General features: G+C 39.2%; 2 protein-coding genes across 3 annotated transcripts in view; one reads left to right on the forward strand and one right to left on the reverse strand.

Moving 5' to 3' along the window:
• MYO9A (myosin IXA) overlaps positions 1-436 on the reverse strand; it is a 241,817-nt gene extending 241,381 nt beyond the window's left edge. Inside the window, exon 1 of the mRNA XM_045531001.1 lies at positions 20-436. The gene's annotated coding sequence lies outside the window, so the exon portion shown is untranslated. The remainder of the gene's footprint in view (positions 1-19) is intronic.
• A 222-nt stretch (positions 437-658) lies between these two features.
• Positions 659-19,479, forward strand: SENP8 (SUMO peptidase family member, NEDD8 specific). Of its 2 annotated transcripts, XM_045531003.1 has the most exons (3): positions 659-800; positions 5,461-5,550; positions 18,108-19,479. In XM_045531003.1, the coding sequence occupies exon 3, from the start codon at positions 18,144-18,146 to the stop codon at positions 18,780-18,782; it is 639 nt and encodes a 212-aa protein (XP_045386959.1). In that variant the 5' UTR covers positions 659-800; positions 5,461-5,550; positions 18,108-18,143; the 3' UTR covers positions 18,783-19,479. The 2 variants fall into 2 exon arrangements, with proteins under 2 accessions (XP_045386959.1, XP_045386958.1); XM_045531002.1 differs by lacking the exon at positions 5,461-5,550.
• Positions 19,480-19,931: the final 452 nt, after the last annotated feature.

Here is a 19,931-nt window from a genome sequence, read left to right on the forward strand (position 1 = left end):
GCGCTTGGGCGGGTCTTACCTCGGGCTCCGCCGCGGTGGCCACCACAGCCCCCTCCTCGACAGCGGAAGCTGCCTCCTACCCTCGGCCCCAGGGTCAGGCCGGAGGAGGCAGCAGAGGCCGAGGCCAAAGAGGGTCGGACGGTTCCAGGAGGATGGGCCCAGCCGCCTCAGGGTCTGGGCAAGCGGCCGCTGCGCATCCCCCGCCCTGTCAGAGAGACTCCGCCCGGCCTGGGCAGGCACATCCCCCGCCGCGCCCCGCCAGAGAGCACGCGTCGGACCGCCGCCTCAGCCGCTGTGGCCACCTCTGTCGGTTCAGCGATTGCCTCCGCGGTCGCCGCCTCTCACGATCCTGGCCGTACTGTACTCGCAACAGCCACAGCCAACCGCCGCCGCGTCCCTAGTCCGCTTCGGCCCGCGCGCCCCCGGCCCCGCGCACGCGGCCCCGCCCCGCGCGACTCCTCGGCTGCAGGCGAGCAGGCGCGCGCGCACTTATCTCCCACGCCCCCTACTGCCAGCCCGGGCCAGCCCCGCCCGGCCCCGCCCCCGCACGTGACGCTGCCAGAGAGTGCAGTGTGCGCTTGCGCGAACACGCCCCGTTTCCTCCGCCCCAGGAGGCCCCGCCCAAACTTTTCTTCCTCACCTTACGGCAGAGCTGGGCACTAACTCTTAGATTTTCTCTCTACTAGAGAGCAATGTCGCAAGGTTGGGGAAGAAAACTCTGGGTTTGCGACCGTAGCTCTCGCTTTCCGGCCAGTACAGAGGTGCCTGAAGGCTGGTTGTGGTGGTGAGGCCTGAGGCAGGTAAGAAGCCGCCTCCCCACTTTGGTTTGTCTCAGTTTGTCCCGGCAGTGGATTGCTTTCCCGCCCACGCAGACTGGCGTACCCGTGCCCCCTCCCCACTCTGGCTCTGGATTATCAGCGCCGCCCCTCACAGCCCCCGCCCCTTTCCATACGCACACGCCCCTTCCCCCCCCCCCCCGCTTGTCACCGCCCCCGACCTCCGTTTCCAAGTCTTCGTTTCCATTCATTGCTCAGAGTTTTCACTGAGTGGTTTCCATGCCTGAGATTCCAGAATGTCAGAGGCGAATGAAATAGTCTCAGCTTTTTGAAATGCTGTTATATAGGAGATTATGAGAGAATCCGCGGTGGTAGCACAGGAAAATAATAATAGAGGGGGGGAAAAAAAGCACAGGATGCTCTGTGCGCCAGAGGAGGGGCCCCTGATTGTATAGGAGGACGTGAGGAAACCCTTTCCAAGGTGACCTTTGGGTCGCTCTTACAGGACTTAGTAGACTAGTGAGCAGTGCCTGGTCAAAGAAATGGGAGAGGAGGTAGAACCAGAGAGAATGATGGGTTCAAAAGCATATGACAGTATTGGTCTGGAATAGTGAAAAATAAGAGAAGTAGAATAAACTTGGTGGAAACCATGCTGGTGTAGATTTCCCTGTAAAGAAGAATCGCTATGAAAGGTGAGAGAAATGAGGAACCAGAATGTGGGCCATAAGAAAGTTTTGTTTAAATGTGGAAGACTCATAGGCATAAAAGTGTACCATGGGCCAGGCTTGGTGGCTCACGCTGGTAATCCCAGCACTGGGAGGGCAAGGCAGCAGGATCACTTGAGCCTAGGAGTTCAAGATCAGCCTGGGCAACATAGCAAGACCCTGTCTCTACAAAAAAAATTTTTTTTAAGTAGCCGGGCATGGTGGTGTGTACCTGTAGTTGTAGCTACTCAAGAGGCTGAGCCAGGAGGATCGTGCTTGGGCCTAGGAGTTGGAGGTTGCAGTGAGCTGTGTCTCATCAAAAAAAAAAAAAAAAGTGGACTATGGGACGGAGAAGTGTACTATATTCTAGGGTGAGGGAGGCTAATCTATAAGGTCAAGAGCACTAATGGAACTAAACCTCATACGCACATTAAAATCACCTGGGAAGTTTTTTTTCCTTTTAAATAAAATGAGTGCTGTTGCCCCACCCTAGACTAATTAAATTAAATGGGTAGTGCCTGGCATCAGTATTGTTTTAAAGCTCCCCAGGTGACTCTAAAGCTGAGGACTGAGTCCCACTAAACTACAGAGAAGGAAAATATAGGAAGTAGGGAAAGGCACAAAGTTGAGGGAGTTGGCTTTGTAATATTAAGATGGGGGTCATTTGTTGACAGAGATAAAAAGTTGGGGATGGCATGAGAAGCTTGAGCAGAGTGATAAGTTTTGAATAACTGCTTTGAGAAATGGGAGAAGGAGCCACTCCTGCCTTTCCCTTCATGAATATTCCATCCCTTGACCTTAGTCAGGTCCACCTCAGTTACTGTTCTCTTTCTTCTCCCTTTCCCTTCCATCCAGGGTTTATCAACTGTGTCTCCAGCCCTAGAGTTCAAGGGCCATCCAATTTCTATCCCCAAAATGATCAAAGTTAAGCCAGATGAGATTCAAAGATCAACACCCACTCCCCTAGAGATGACTACACACTGTCTTCCCAGTTTAGAATCTGTCTTCTGTTATTCGTTTCATCAGTCAGTTAAGTTAGGACAAGATGTAAAGATGTTTAAAATACAGCCCTATTAGGATCAAAAAGTTAGGGAAAACAAACCTTTAAACAAAGAATTCATTTGGCAGGCAGAAAAGAGATGTATAAGGTAAAGCCCAAGACAGTGCATGGCTATTAACTAGGGTTAATCCAAAAACCTGTCTATCTGCCTCCAGATAAGAGAGAGTTACTGTTGTCTGGTATGGCTAGAGCATAATGTGGAGAGTAGGGTGGGGCAGAGATGAAGATGATAAAGTGGGTGCGAACAGATTAGGAGGAACCTTGAATTCCATGCTAAAGAGTTTAGGTTATATACAATAAACAATTTATAAGTATAAATAACAACGATTCTTAACATCTTTTATACCATGGACCTCTTGACAGTCTGGTTTATAGACCTGATTTGATAAAAATGTTTTTAGGTGTTCAAAATAAAATACATGGCTGGGCACGGTGGCTCATGCCTGTAAACCTAGCACTCTGGGAGGCCGAGGAGGGAGGATTGCTTGAAGTCAGGAGTTCAAGACGAGCCTCAGCAAGAACAAGACCCTGTCTCTACTAAAATAGAAAAATTAGCCAGGCATTGTATTGTGTGCCTGTAGTCCCAGCTACTTGTGAGGCTGAGGCAAGAGGATCACTTGAGCCCAGGAGTTTGAGGTTGCTGTGAGCTCTGATGACAGATGACGGACGTCACTGCACACTACGCAGAGCAACAGAGTGAGACTCTGTTTCAGAATAAAATAAAATATAATAAAATAAAATACATAGTTACATAAAGGAAACCAATGTTTTTGAAAGTTTTTTTTTTTTTTTTTTTTTGAGACAGAGTCTGGCTCTGTTGCCCGGGCTAGAGTGCTGTGGCATCAGCCTCGCTCTCAGCAACCTCAGATTCCTGGGCTTAAGCAGTCCTTCTGCCTCAGCCTCCCGAGTAGCTGGGACTACAGGCATGCGCCACCATGCCTGGCTAATTTTTTTCTATATATTTTTAGTTGTCCAGCTAATTTCTTTCTATTTTTTAGTAGAGACGAGGTCTCACTCTTGCTCAGGCTGGTCTCGAACTCTTGACTTCTAGCGATCCTCCTGCCTCAGCCTCCCAGAGTGCTAGGATTACAGGTGTGAGCCACCGTGCCTGCCAAAAGTTTTTAAAATATTAATATAAATATGCGATATACTTACATATGTACTTCCTTATGCATTAAATAATATCTGGCAGCAGCTCTAATTATGTAATTTCAAAGTAGCGATAAGGTCCTGGAATGATGGCTCATGCTTGTAATCCCAGCACTTTGGGAGGCCACAAGAGGATCAATTGAGGATAGGAGTTCAAGACCAGTCTGGGCAAGACCCTGTCTCTACAAAAAACTTTAAAAATTTTCCAGACATGGTGCTGTGCACCTGTAGTCCCAGCTACTTGGGAGGCTGAGGCAGGAAGATCAGCTAAGCCCAGGAGTTGGAGGCTGCAGTGAGCTATGATCACACCAGTGCACTCCAGCCTGGGAGAGTGAGACCCTGTCTCTAAAAAAGGGGGGAAAAAAAAAAAACCCAAGTTAGTGATGAGTATAAATTATATACCTGCAGCAACTTTAATGTGATGTGTAAATATCATCAGATTTCTACTGCTGACAAAGACATAGGGACTGCTACTAATACTGTAGTTTATTTTCTATTCTTATTGAAGAAAATGCTAAATTTCAGCTGTAGATTATTGAAAATATAGGTGAATTTTTTTCCCAGTTCAAGTTCATGGAACCCTGAAATTCTAGCCACATCCTAGTCTATGGATCCCAGGTTTTAAAATATCCCAGTGTAATGGTTTTAAGCAAGAGCATGACATCAAATCTGCATTTCAGAAAGATGATAAAGCAGTGTTCACTTCCCAACATCACTGCTGGGTTGGGGAGTTAGCTATTTTCTTTTGCTTCTCCTATATCTCTGGGGCAGCAACCAGTACTAACCTGCTCTTGCCTAAAAACCAGGGCCTGTGGAAGGAATGAGCTTGTGAGTGTATATGTGTGTAGGATCAATACTAGAATATAAATCAGGGAAGGTAGGTTGGGGTTATTTTTGTAGAAATCATTGACTGCCAGGCTGTAATTTGTACTTGATTTGATAGACAATGGAGATATGTTAAAATTTTTGAAGTAGAATAACGTGATTAGAGTTGTTTGAAAAATTAAGCTAGAATAATGTATAGGTTAGGTTATCAAAAGAGAAGATAAGAATGAAGAGACTAGACCAATAATTAAACTTTTTAAAAAAATTTAATCTTGACATGATCTCTAAAGATTCTGCTAAATTATTTCCCCAATATGCTGACCACTCTAAAGAAACATAGATTAGAGTAAATTACATACCTTTTAATAGGGATATACACCCCAGTATGGGGATCAATTAGTATTTTATGTTTTCAGGAGGCTAGCCCAGTCTTTTGTACTACAAATAATATTGTTAGTATTTATAATAAATCAATGGCCTTACCACCTATGTAAGTTCACAGATGTTTAATTGGGGGAAATTGGTTTTTGTTTGCTTGTTTGTTCCTAGGCAGAGTCTGGCTCTGTTGCCCAGGCTAGAGTGCCATGGCATCAGCCTAGCTTGCAGTAACCTCAAATTCCTAGGCTCAAGTGATCCTCCTGCCTCAGCCTCCCGAGTAGCTGAAACTACAACCATGCGCCACCATGCCCAGCTAATTTTTTCTATTTTTAGTTGTCCAGCTAATTTTTTCTATTTTTAGTAGAGACGGGGTCTCGCTCTTGCTCAGGCTGGTCTCAAACTCCTGACCTCAAGCAATCCTCCCTCCTTTGCCTCCCAGAGTGCTAGGATTACAGGCATAAGCCACCATACCCAGCCTTAATTGGGGGAAATTAAAACCAAAAAGAGAGGGTTTCCTCAGTCAAATTCTATGTGTACTTATGAGTCCTACATTTCTGATTTTTTTAAGGTCCAAACTCCTCTCTCTTTGCCAATCCCTCAAACCTCTTGGATGAGTAAAACATACTAGCAAACAAAAAGGAAAGTCCTCAAGGCCCAGGTAACCCATCTCCTTTGAAACTGATCGCTACCAGACTATATAAAAACTTACTGTTCAAATACCAGCCAGAACCCAAATTTTGTGCTTTTTAAACATATTCAAAAAATTTGAATTTGGGGTTCAAGTATTACTAACCCAAATGAATAATGTAAAGTTAACTTACAGAACCAGTTTCTCTGAGAAGCCACCACCATTGCTACCTTCTTCAGCATGACTAGTCTATATTGACTTGCTGTCCATCAAACAATTGAAGGCCATTTGGGTGGTGATATGGTTCAACACAGAATAGGTAACCCATCTCCTTTGACACTAATCTGTACTAGACTATCCAATGTAAGAGAGAACAGAAAATTTCTTGAAGAAAATTTTAGGCGAAACAAAGTATAAGAAAAACTTGGTATACACCAAGCTTACAGTAAGGACAAAAACTGTGAAACAATTACAGATGTAACCTTTGAGGTAGAAATGGTAGACTGGGAATAGAATTCTTTTCATGGTTAATGACATTGATAGCTGTGCCTAGCTACAGAGTAATAAATGAAGAGCTTTGATGTTAGACAAAGTGATCTTTTAGGATTTCTTCTATCTCCCTGCCCCAAGACAGGACAAAATGGAATTTTTGGCAGTAGAGTTACCCAGGCATTATCATCACATGAAGTGGTTTTTCTACTTTGAAAGCTGCATTCCTCTATTTGTGAAATATTGTTGTTAGAGGAACATTAAATATATAAATTATTTATAAAACTGAGCATATTTCCTATGTTTAACAGTTTTGTATTTTTATGAGTTTTTAAAAATATATTTCACTTCTGTATTTTGCTCAGGAAAAATATTTATTTATTGAAACTTCAGTTTATCAGGCACTGAAGATATGGGGATGAGTAAAATTTAGTCTCTGCACTCAGGAGGGTTATATAAATCTTGATGGTAATTTTTACATGCCATGTTATACAAATCTCTGGATGGTTTAGGCTTAGCATTAAAAGGAAATGTTTAATTGGGGGAAATTGAAACCCAAAAAAAAAGGCTTGAACTTCCTTCCTGAAAATATCTCTGTTTATGCTGCCATAAAAAAAGCACATTTGGTCTTGGATATGATTCTTTTTGTGAAAGTGCAAATGGGACCATACCTTAAAAGTTGGACATAATCTTCTAATTTTGGTAAACATCAAATTATTTTTAAATATTTGTGATTGAAGGTTTATGGGAAAGAGATTAGACTTACTCTGTTTTTTCCAAAGGACAGAAGTAAAACTCCTAAGTTGAAGAAACAGACATATTTTAGGTCAGTGTAAGAGTGGGAGGTGGTACATCTCCCCCCCACAAAAAATGGAAATTGCTGTATGTACTGGTTATATGCTCAGAATAAAAAGAAAGGGGGAAAAATTAAAGCAGAAAATATCAAAAGGTAGAAAGAAAAAAATCAAAAAAGTATTGATCCTATTTCTTAAAGAAAAATGTATTTAAACTTTTGATGGATATTGTTCTGGATTTTTGTATATGTTTTTATCATACACAAATTTTTATATAACTGTCCTTTTGAAGCATATCATGAACATTTTTCTATGTTTATAAATTTACATCTTCAGTGTTTAATAGCTGAAAACTATTTCATTGTGTGGAAACCCTATTATTTAATTTACCAGTTGTCTTTTGAATTCCAGGTTGTTTCCAATTTTTCTTTTATGAATAATGCTGTGGTGACCATCTTGTTAAATTTTTGCACAAATTCTTAATGTTTCACTTAAGATAAATGTCTGAGGGTGTAATCCCTACATGTGTACATTTCTTAAGAAGTAAACTATAATGGCGAATTACCTTTCCAAAAGATTGCATTTATTTATACTCCTATCAAAATGAAAGTGCTCATTTTCCCATAGTCTCTCAGCAATGTTGGTTGTTATGTTTTCTTCATCATTGCTACTTTGGTGAAGAATGAAATCTTGTTTTAATTTGCATTTCTTTGATGACTAGTAAGGTGTTCAATGTCTTTTCATGTATTTATTGGCCAATCATATAAGTGTATTATATGTGCTTTTATTATATTTTTGTTTCACTTTTTAACATTTAAATTTTTCCTCCATCTAAAATATAATTTAATGTAAGGTATGAAGTAGGACTTTAACTGTTTTTTAATCAAATGATTGACAAATTGTGCTAATGCCATTTATTAAAAAATCCTACAAGCATATCCCACATTTAAATACACAAGCAATAGAGTGTTAATAGATATTCTTCACAAAAAAAAATGTTTCATGGTCAAACAATTTTGGGAAAAGATCAAACCAAAAAAGTCAAATTAAATTTTTATTGTCAAACTTTTTCTAGCTTTTTATGTGCTTGTGTGCATTATCAATCTCTAATAAGGAGTTTTAGTAGTTAGCATTTCCCTAACTTATTTAACCATGTAATCCTATTTTTTTTCTTTCAAGAAATACCTGTGAAAGCCTATGGAACTGAGCTGTCCAAAATACTAGCCACTAGCCACATGTGGCTATTTAAATTTAAATTTTAATTAATTAAAATTAAATATAATTAAATACTCAACTCCTCAGTCACACTGACCACATTTCAAGTACTCGGTAGCCACATGTAGCTAGTGGTTACTGTATTGAACATTGCAGATAAAGAATATTTCCATCACAAGAAGTCCTGTTGGAAAGACCTGCTATAGAACATAGATGTCAGTGGAACACATGAAAACCTTGGAAAAATCCATAATTTCCCCTATTGACTTGTCAGATAAACATAATAGCCACTACATTACCTACAGGAACAGACTCTTCTGTTGATTTGTAATGGTTTCATCATTATATTTAAAGTTTCTAATCTATGTATGAATTTGTTTTTATATTGTTCCATTGATATATCTATTTCTGCTCCAATACCATACAGCTTGTTGTAAGTCAAGCTTCTGCACCTTTTTCCCTAAGAGCAGAAATGAAGAATTCTTACATGGAATAGGAAGTTAAACTAGAAGGGATACTAAAGACCCCTTCTAAGACTCTGTAAACGTAAACATTTCTCTGCAGAACTTGATTTATATTGAGATCCGCACATCATTATTTATTCATTTATTCTATAATTATTTATAGAATAAATGGAGTTAAAATGGTAAACAAGGCAGACAAGGTCGCTTGTTCTCTTATTTTCATGGAATTTACATTCTTGTTTTAGAGAGAGAGAATATTAAGCAATAAATAAATAAGCTATCAGATGGTCATGAGTGTTATGCAAGGAATTGAAATTAGAGTGACAAAGAGTGACTGGTGGCCTCTTTATTTTGGCTGATCAGGGGAAACCTCTATGAATAAGTGACATTTAAACTGAGATCTACCTAGCAAAAGGAGTTAACCACTAGAAGGTGCAGACACAGCTAGTACACCAGCTCTCAAGAAAGAAAAAGCATGATGTGTTTGAGGAATAAAAAGAAAGGCAGTGTGGCTGGGGCTTGGTGGGCAAGGGGAAGAGTAATACGAAATGAGGTTGCAACAGTAGCTGGAGCCATGCATGTATCGTGGTAGAGTTTTGTAAGCTAGAGTAGGGAATTTTCATTTTTTTTCTGACTGTGATCTGAGCTACAAGAGGGTCTTAAGCAGGGAATGGACATGATCTAACTTAGAATTTTAAACAATTATTCTGACGGCTGTATGGAGAATTTACTGGAAGGAGTCAATGATGGAAATAAGGAGACCTGTTAGGGAAGGTCAAGCAAGAAATGATGACCAGTTTGACTAAGGTGATAGTAGTAAAGATGGAAATCATCAGACAGGTTCAGAATATTTTGGCTGTAGAATCAACAGGACATGTTATAGATTGGTTGTGAGGTGTGAAGAAAATAGAAAATTCTGGAGTGATGTCCACATTTCATTGTATAGTACTAGGTTCAATTACCAGTCTGATTATTACAGGCAAAATTGGCACACATAAGATACCAATAATGTTTTGATCAAGTGAATAAATTTGCTTTAATATTAATATATGACTTTCTCCTAAACACATTTAAGCTACTAAAGCATACGGTTGTGCTCATGCTTTTATTAATTATTAGAGAATCCGGTTCCTAAGAAGTAGGGGTTTATGTTACAGACACATCAGCTATGGACAGTACCTATGGACTGTTCTGCTGAAGTATCCAAGCCAGTAGAGTGAATGAAGCAAAGAATATTGCCTGCCCTAAGTACAAAAGTTCTATGGGAATCTCATATTTTATTTTTAAAATTCATGCTGATTTTGCATTAAATGCTATAATATACCCATGTTTATGTTAATGATTAAAATATTTTAAGTTTCTGATTAAAATATTTTAAATCAACAATTGTTTGGCTCTTCTCCCCTAAAGCTGGTGAAATTGAAGCTCTAGGAAGATGTGCTGTAATAAGCCTGTGTTTGTTTCTTGGTATTTGTTTGGTGTTTGATACCTGTTGGAACATGTATCCATTTTCAGTGTTCCCCAACCTTTTTGGCACCAGGGACCGGTTTCATGGAAGACAGTTTTTCCGCAGACGGAGCTCAGGCAGTGATGCTTGAGGCCTGGTTCCTAACAGGCCACAGACCAGTACTGGGCTGCGGCCTGGGGGTTGGGGACTGCAGATTTAGAGAAGCGCAGACCACATCTGTGAGCATTTGTAGTTTGGTACTACTTGAAACAGCAGCCAAAGGGGCTGCAGAGGGAAACTGCATTTAGAAACTATTAACTTTTATAATAGTCACTTAAAATGAGCAGAATGGCTGCACTTTGTAATGTTTTTAAAAACATACCTGAATGAGGCTATCCCTTTTTTTCTTTTTAAGGAACACTTATTGAATAATTAGAGGGAAAAGTGAGTAAAGGTCACAATTCTGGAATAGTATTTTTCAATGAAACAAATGTATATGGATTACTACTTCATTCAATAGGCAACAGGCATATTTTCCTAGAAGTTAGGAGACTTGCATGCCTTATAAAAATCCTTGTTAATTTAAGACCCTAATGTATATTTTTGATCTAATAAAGTAAATACACATCTTATAATGTCTATAATTCTTGTTTATATCCGGTGTAATTAGTATTTTTAAGCATTTCCATTCATTAAAAATCCATATTGAAACAGCATTAACTCCTTTAGTTAAGGTTACTGCCTTTAAGATATTTTAATAAATAGCCCTAGGGCTTTATTAGAACTTTAAAAGCTCTTAAAATTAATTCAATCTAGAAATTTATAATAGATTACATAACAGTGGTCTAGAACAGGGATTGGCAAAGTTTTTCTCTAAGAGGCCAAACAGTAAATATTTTAGGCTTCATAGGTGACTCAGCTTTGTCCTTGTAGTTCAAAACCAGCCATAAACAATATATAAACAAATGACCGTGGCTTTGTTTCAATAAAACTTTATTTACAAAAAGAGGCACTGGGCCAAGTTTGGCCCTGCAGGCTGTAGTTTGCTGACCCTTGGACTAGAAAACTAGAATTTGCAGGAATTTTAAAATAGGATGACGGGATTTAAAAATTGGCAAAGATGAGAGCTTATACTTTGAATCATAGAATGTAGAGCTGGAGGAAACTTGGAAATCATAGAATTACTTGGAAATGTCTTAAAAATATAGGTGCTCAGACCCTACCCCCAGATATAGATCATGTATGTTCTTTAAAGTCCCCGTAGATAATTCTGATGTGCATCCCTGGCTAGAACGTTTATTTATCTGGTCCAGACCCCTCGGTTTACAGATATTGAAGTTGAGGCCCAGAGGTTAAGTGACTTCTCTAAACAGCTGATCAATTGGAGATCCAAACTGAATCCTAGGTTTTCAACCTCCAACCTAATGTTTCTGCTGAACCAGCAGCTTCTTCCTTTATATCAACAGATAATCAGAATGGCTCCTCTTGAATTGTAAATTTTCCTTTTAATTTAGTTTTTATTACTTTTTTATTTAATTTTATAACAGTTTTCAAGTAGTGTGCATTTTAATGATTTTAGCATTAATATGAAAAAATAATATCTTCTATTAAAATTGAACCTTTGTTTAGGAATTGTTCTACACTGTGAATTCTTTTTTTTGTTTTGTTTTGTTTTGTTTTGTTTTGTTTTGTTTTGAAACAGAGTCTCACTTTGTTGCCCAGGCTAGAGTGCCCTGGCATCAGCCTAGCTCACAGCAACCTCAAACTCCTGGGATCAAGCAATCCTGCCTCAGCCTCCCGAGTAGCTGGAACTACTGGCATGTACTACCATGCCTGGCTAATTTTTTCTATATATATTTTTTTAGTTGTCTGGCTAATTTCTTTCTATTTTTAGTAGAGAAGAGGTCTTGCTCTTGCTCAGGCTGGTCTCAAACTCCTGACCTGGAGCAATCCTCCCGCCTTGGCCTCCCAAGGTGCTAGGATTACAGGCGTGAGCCAACGTGCCCGGCCTTACCCTGTGAATTCAATATTAGCTTCATTTAGTTACAGAAATTGGAAGATATAATAAACTAACCCCTGTAATCACAGGGTCTGTATATACTAACAACACATTAACATCATTGCTTTACTCTCAGTTTAAGAGAACAATTTTCAGGCCTGGCGCGGTGGCTCACGCCTGTAATCCTAGCACTCTGGGAGGCCGAGGCGGGTGGATCGTTTGAGCTCAGGAGTTCGAGACCAGCCTGAGCAAGAGCGAGACCCCGTCTCTACTAAAAATAGAAAGAAATTATCTGGCCAACTAAAATATATATAGAAAAAGTTAGCCGGGCATGGTGGCGCATGCCTGTAGTCCCAGCTACTCGGGAGGCTGAGGAGGCTGAGGCAGTAGGATCACTTAAGCCCAGGAGTTTGAGGTTGCCGTGAGCTATGCTGACGCCACGGCACTCACTCTAGCCCGGGCAACAAAGCGAGACTCTGTCTCAAAAAAAAAAAAAAAGAGAACAGTTTTCTCCCTGGGTCAGTTAGCTTTGGTTAAAAAAAAAGAGAGAGAGAGAACAATTTTCTCTGGATTAGCATTCACTCTTCTTATGCCAAAAGTAAGCACAAGAGCAGAGTCATGCCATGGCTAGTTCTATCTTTGATAACTTTGTAGCTTTATATGAAGAGACAAACAAATGCTTTATTTTCCAAAAATCTTTAGGGTCCATTATTACCATCCCAAATATAGGTAACAGGGAAGGAAACTAACTTTTTTTGAGAGCCTGCTGTATCAGACCATGTGCTAAATATTTTCACGCATGTTTTCAATTCACATGACAACCCTGTGAGGGTTTTGTTACTATCTCATTTTACAGATGAGGAAAATGAGGCCCAGAAAGAGGATGAATAACTTGCCCAGGGTCACATAAATAGCAAGTGGCAAAGTCAGAGTCTCAAACCAAAACACAGAAGTATAATATGTTTTGTAGAATTTTACAAATAGGACTATGAGAAGGTCATTGTCTCCCCAGTTCACTCACCTTTCTTGCTGTTCACCTACTCTCACTTACCAGCCACCAAGACCAAGTACACACAGGTCAGCAACAGAGGAAAACAGACAAAGCACAAAACCAAAGTAAGAATAGAAATGTTACAGAAGATACACAAATCTTGAGATCTCATTTCTCCTTTTTTCTCTAAGCCACATTTTCTGACTCCCTTTGTAAAATGTTTCATTCATCTGGTACACATTTATTGAATCTCAGATATGCCAGGCACAGTGCTCACTATATAGAAAGAGAATATTCCTATGATGGTTATAGATGGCTCTTAGTTCTTTTTTAGGTCCCCTTCCATCTTCTTTTATCCCACCCTGTTAATAATGTTGTCATCATCCTCCCACTCACCCCACTGAAACCCCCAAACCATTTCATAATTCTTCTTTCTTATCCACCCTCCTCTGATCACTTACTGAGTTTTATTCTCTGTCTGCAATATCTCTTCCTCCTTTCTCCATTCCTACTACCATTTCCCCTGGCTTTAGGTCATTATCTCCTACCTTTACTTTGAATGAAAATCTAACTGATCTCTGCCTTCAGTTTCTCTCCCTACCAATTAATTTTATATATTATGATTGAATTATTAATCTAAGCATTGACCTAGCCATTTCCTCCAGTATAAATTTCAACCTCCTTCACCTGGAATTCAGTCTGTTACCACTTAGCTTCTAATGATCTTATTTTTCTAACCCTCACCTACACCCCTACTACTCCCACTTAATTCCAGCCACACTGGACTACTCAAGATTCTCTCCACACTTAACAGTATTCTTGCCTCTCTGTATTCTTAATATCCTTCTCCATGCATCCAACTCTACCTGCCCTCCAAGAGCCACCTTTTATGCCACTTTCTCCTTGAAGCCTTTCCTGATCTGAGTGCTTCTTCCTTTTCACCCTCCTAGCTGGGAGTGATTGTTCCCTTTTCTGAATAGGTTTCTTACGTCATTGACTGTAAGCCACCTTATTATACATCTTTGTATCTCTCACATCACCTAACATTAGGTCCTCGGTAGGTGTTCATTAACTAAACAAATTGTATATGCAGTGTATGTTCACTGTAACAGAATAGGCTTAAGCTAAGAAAGGGTAGGAACTGTGACTATTTCATTCTCATTCTGTATTTCTAGCCCCTAGAACACAGGAAACACTCAAGCATTTATTAAGTAAAATACATTACAATTATCAGTCATTGAGATATAAATTTCCTGATGGCGTAATAGATATCTGGAAATATTTTATGTTGTATTTTTAAAAATCCTAGTACATGTTTGTTTTATGTTGACATACCTTATATAAAGATCATGTATTAATATTCTCACTTTACGTAAGAGGAATTGAGGCTTAAAGAAATTAAGTATTAATAATTTATTTATGATCACATAACCAATGAGTAACAGAACCGAGTCTAAAATTCAAGTCTTCAGATATGAAGTTTAGAGTTCTTTTTGTTAGCCAAGGGTGCTTTGACCAAAGGCTAGTTTAGTTCTATTTGCATTAGAATTTTTAGAGTTAAACTGTGGCAGTCATGCTGTATGGAATATAATTAGGGCTTTGATTAACGCTTTGTCTGTGTGCCGGATATGTTAAAAATCAAATAGATAAAACATAAGAACTATTCATGAAGAAAATCTTAGCCCTGCCTGTGGACACTCCCTCCAAGGTAGAGATGACTGTCTATTTAGGCACTCTGCCTTATTCCTAGCTGAGTTGGCTGTGAGGGTGTGGGTATGATTTCAGCAGGCAGCGTAGAGAGCAGGTCTCTAGATATGTAATCTGACACTCACCATTATGCAGCATACATTGAAGGCATGGGGGAGAGATGCTGTATCCAGGGAGCCTTGCTTGACATTCATGCAGTTATTCCCCTTTATATTAATATACTCTTAGATGAAGTCAGATCAACAAGCTGATTACTTAGCTGATTACTTGCTTTTCCCAGATTGCTATTTTCCCGTTTGTCATCAGGCTAGATATTAAGGATCATTATAGAAAACAATCCTATCAAACTATTGCATCTATCATAAGGATATTGTGAGACTATTCGTTATGATACACTGTGTCTTCTTTTATTAAAATTTCTTGAGAAAAAACTATCTGACTTTAATACAAAGATTTCTTTTACCTCTCCTGAGCAGTTTCTTTGCTTTTACCTTAAGGACATTGTGAATGTTTAACTTAACTCTCTCTGGTTAGCTGCCAAAAAAGCTTAGAGCCAAACCTGTGGCCCACCCATAACAAATGTGCTCTATGCCTCATTAACTTCATTTCTGTCTCCAGTTTATGTCTCTGCTCTATTTATTCTTTTCTTCTTAAGAAAATCTTAATTCATGCCATCTTATTATATATGTATTTTTTCTCATAAACAGCCTTACATTGTTTCTGAAATAGTTCAGATTATGATATACTGTATGTACATAAAACCATCTTGGATGCATCATAGTTACTTCATTTACTTTAGCTTTTTTTTTAAGGGATAGATTTATTTTTATATAGGTTTTTGCAAAGTTTTGATTACATGAAAATGGTTATATCACAAAATTTTATTGTTGTAATGGTATAATCAAGTGGTAAAATAACTGGCCTAATGGCCATGATTAACTTGATGTTATAATTCTAGCCTTGTCTTCCACAACAGTATTACTGTTTTCTTACAGTATGCTTGGTTTTATACTCTCAATCTGCATGTGACAGTTTATTGCTGTGTGATTTTTAGAAATGTTGTGCTGCCAGGTCAATGCATAACAGTTAACTCTCTCTTAACTCTGTTGAGTCTGTTAGGCTCATATATGGTGTCATCTTCTGCACTCATCAGACTTCTTGTCTTTTTTAGCACCTTATTTTGAGTGAGCACAAGCATATTAATCTCATTATACAATTTGTCTTGCTTCTGCTCTAAGTCATTCTGTTATTTGGAAAAGATAATGTGAATGGATATTGGTTTCTAAACCTCATTGGCTTTGATTGATTTGGAGCTCTATCTGGATTTTCTTATTATCTTGCTAATACCATCAAATTGATAACATAAATATTATTTATACAATTTTTTAAACTATTCTAATACCTTCAAGTAAAATTATTTAGACTTCTCTACAAGTCTCTGAGGTAGGTAAGGCAGATATATGGCGTTTTTACAGATGACAAAAACAAGGGCAAAATCATTTACATGGCAAGATGATACTAGCAAATCAGTGGTAAAACTAGGGCTAGACCCAGGTCTCCTGATTGCTATGCCATACTACCTTTTAAAAGGTCCAGAGAAGTTCCACTTACATTGTAAACACTATATCATCTTTATGATACCTCTTAAGAATGAAAAATGGGTAAAGGTAAATTATATCACTCATGCTCATAGCTGAGCAGTCTCAGAAATGAATTTCATTTGATTACTGTCATGATTTTCTGTTATTGAAATTATAGTTCCTTTTAAGTACAACCCTTATCACTATCACTTTCCATTATGGAAAGAGGAAGCAATTTGGGGCGGGAGGGGGGCGGGGGGAGGATAGAGTCTCACTGTTTCCCAGGATAGAGTGCTGTGGCATCAGCCTAGCTCACAGCAATCTCAAACTCCTGGGCTCAGACGATCCTCCTGCCTCAGCCTCTTGAGTAGCTGGGACTACAGGTGCACACCACCATGCCCAGCTAATTTTTTCTATTTTAGTAGAGACATGGTCTCGCTCTTGCTCAGGCTAGTCTCAAACTCCTAACCTCAAGCAATCCTCCCGCCTCAGCCTCCCAGAGTGCTAGGATTACAGGTGTGAGCCACCACCTCCAGCAATATTTTATCTTATCTCTTGAAAATTAATGTTGAAATGGAAACTATTTCACTTGGTAATCAGTAACTTTTTTTTTGAGACAAGGTCTTGCTCTGTCACCCAAGCTGATCTCGAACTCATGGCCTCAAGCAGTCCTCCCACCTCAGCCTTCTGAGTAGCTAGGATTATAGACACAAGCCACTATGCCCTGCACTTATTTTTTTTAGATTCTTTGAATTCATCTTTAATAGAAAAATAATTTGCTATTGTTATCATGCATATTCATTAAAGAGCCAAATAATATGGTAAGTGCTGTGATGTTTGGTAAAACATGAGCTATAATTTTAACCAATCTCTGCATTTAAAAAGGAAATTAAAAATTCATGCTTAGGCCAGGCGCGGTGGCTCACGCCTGTAATCCTAGCACTCTGGGAGGCCGAGGCGGGTGGATCGCTCAAGGTCACGAGTTCGAGACCAGCCTGAGCAAGAGCGAGACCCTGTCTCTACTAAAAAAAAATAGAAAGAAATTATCTGGCCAACTAAAATAAATATAGCAAAAAAATTAGCCGGGCATGGTGGCGCATGCCTGTAGTCCCAGCTACTCGGGAGCCTGAGGCAGGAGGATTGCTTGAGCCCAGGAGTTTGAGGTTGCTGTGAACTAGGCTGACGCCACGCCACTCACTCTAGCCCGGGCAACACAGTGAGACTCTGTCTCAAAAAAAAAAAAAAAAAAAATTCATGCTCAGTGTCTACATGGAAAATTTCCATAGTTTGTATTCTAACTAATTGTTTACATACAGCACATAAGCTAAAGTTACTTACAATTTTAGTTGACCCTTGAACAACCTAGGGGTTAGGCATGCTGACCAGCATCCCCCCGCTCCCCGCCCCCCCCAGTAAAAAATCTATGTATAAGTTTTAACTCCCTAAAAACTTAACTACTAATAGTCTACTGCTGACCAGAAGGCTTACTGATAAACAGTCAACACAAATTTTGTATGTTACGTTTAATAGATAACTGTATTTTTACAATAAAGTAAGCTAGAGAAAAGAAAATATTATTTAAAAAATTACTATTTAAGGAGGAGAAAATGTATTTACTATTCATTAAGTGGAAGTGGATCATCGTAAAGGTCTTCATCCCGGTCTTCATGTTGAGTAGGCTAAGGAAGAGAAGGGGTTGGTCTTTCTGTCTCGGGGCTGGCAGAGGCAGAAGAAAATCTGCATATAAGTGGATCCGTTCAGTTCAAACCCATGTTGTTCAAGGATCAACTGTATATTTATTCTTTACCACAACCCTATGAGAGTAGCTGTTATTTTACAGTCCCATTTTACATCCAGGTATCATATTCAACAGTAAATATTGTCTTTTGCCTCTCCTTCAGCTTCTGGAATTTCTCAGCAGCCCTGGTCAGTACAAGATGGACCCTGTAGTCTTGAGTTACATGGACAGTCTACTGCGGCAATCAGATGTCTCACTATTGGATCCACCAAACTGGCTTAATGACCATATTATTGGGTTTGCCTTTGAGTACTTTGCCAACAGTCAATTTCGTGACTGTTCTGACCATGTCTGCTTCATCAGCCCTGAAGTCACTCAGTTCATCAAGTGCACTAGCAACCCAGCAGAGATCGCCATGTTCCTTGAGCCTCTGGACCTCCCCCACAAGAGAGTTATATTTTTAGCCATCAATGATAACTCCAACCATGCAGCTGGGGGAACCCACTGGAGTTTGTTGGTTTATCACCAAGATAAAAATAGCTTTTGTCATTATGATTCCCATAGTAGGAGCAATTCAGTCCACGCAAAGCAGGTAGCAGAGAAACTGGAGGTTTTCTTAAGCAGAAAAGGGGACAAATTGGTCTTTGTGGAAGAGAGAGCCCCTGCTCAACAAAACAGCTATGACTGTGGGATGTATGTGATATGTAACACTGAGGCCTTGTGTCACAACTTCTTCAGGCAGCAGACAGAATCACTGCTGCAGCTACTTACGCCTGCATACATCACAGAGAAGAGAGGAGAATGGAAAGACCTCATTGACAGACTTGCTAAAAATTAGCTGTTGAAATGTATTTTGAAGTCTCCTCTTTCTGCCCTTCCCCATTTGTTGATGACTGCAATCTCAGTGCCTGAGGGAAGATGCCTAGTAGAGGAAAGCTTAGTATTCTTACTTTTTCCTGAACAAGTGTTATCCTCTGCATTATCGTAATGGACAGTTTCACTTTAACCCTGCCTTGAGAGCAATAGGGTCTGTGAAAATGTCTTGAAATTATACACCGAAACCTTACAACCAACTTATCTGAACATTTATTACAAACAAGATTCAAGTAAGACTTTTCTTACTGGTATAAAATTAATTTCCTTTTGGTCTCCCTTATCCACATTGGCTTATTCTAAAGGAAAAGTAGTGCTCTGGAAAATAAATCAAGAATATATGAAATCTAGAGGAATGCAAGGAAGGAAACTATAGAATAGAACCAAAAACTTGTTGCATGGCCTACATAATTAAAGAGATCAACTGGCTGGAAACAGATCAAGGCCTAACTTTATTCAAGACCTAAATATTATGAGAATCAATTATTCATTTTTTGGTGATATCTTGTCTATTCACCATGCAAAGGCTTTCCCAGGTATCTGCATAATCTTTGCAAATATTTGATGAGATGATGTTAGCCCATTTTCCTCCATCTGGTTCCTATAATACTCTAAGAATGGGAAATTTGAGTAATTTCATTAAGATGAATGGCTGTGGTGGACCTTTTAGTTTGTTCACTGAGTGGGTCAACTTGCTACTCTGTATTGATAACAGCTTTTCTTTGTCTATTAGCCACGCCTACACTTTCTCCTTATATCCAAAGTTCTTTGCTTCTAAAACTTATAGCTGATAACTTCCCATGGTTACCTGTTATTTCAGATAAATATTTCTGCTTTCTGATAGTTACAGGTTTTCCACCCTATCCTTAATCTGGCAGAGTTGTTTTTAGTTATGTCATGCTGATTTCAGGACTGTTTCTGTATCTGAAACTTACAGACTTAGAGTTGGTTTATTCTTGAAATATAAAGGAAGAAAAGTGACCTTCCTCAACCCATTCACTTAATTCAAAATGCAGACAATGTAATTTTTAAAATGTGGAACGAAGAATAAAAAGAAATGCTGTCCCTCCAAAAGCACTGATCTATTTTAGTTGTTTCAAATAATTAACAATCA

The sequence above is a fragment of the Lemur catta genome, chromosome 1 (genome assembly GCF_020740605.2).
Source record: "Lemur catta isolate mLemCat1 chromosome 1, mLemCat1.pri, whole genome shotgun sequence".
NCBI lineage: Eukaryota > Metazoa > Chordata > Mammalia > Primates > Lemuridae > Lemur > Lemur catta.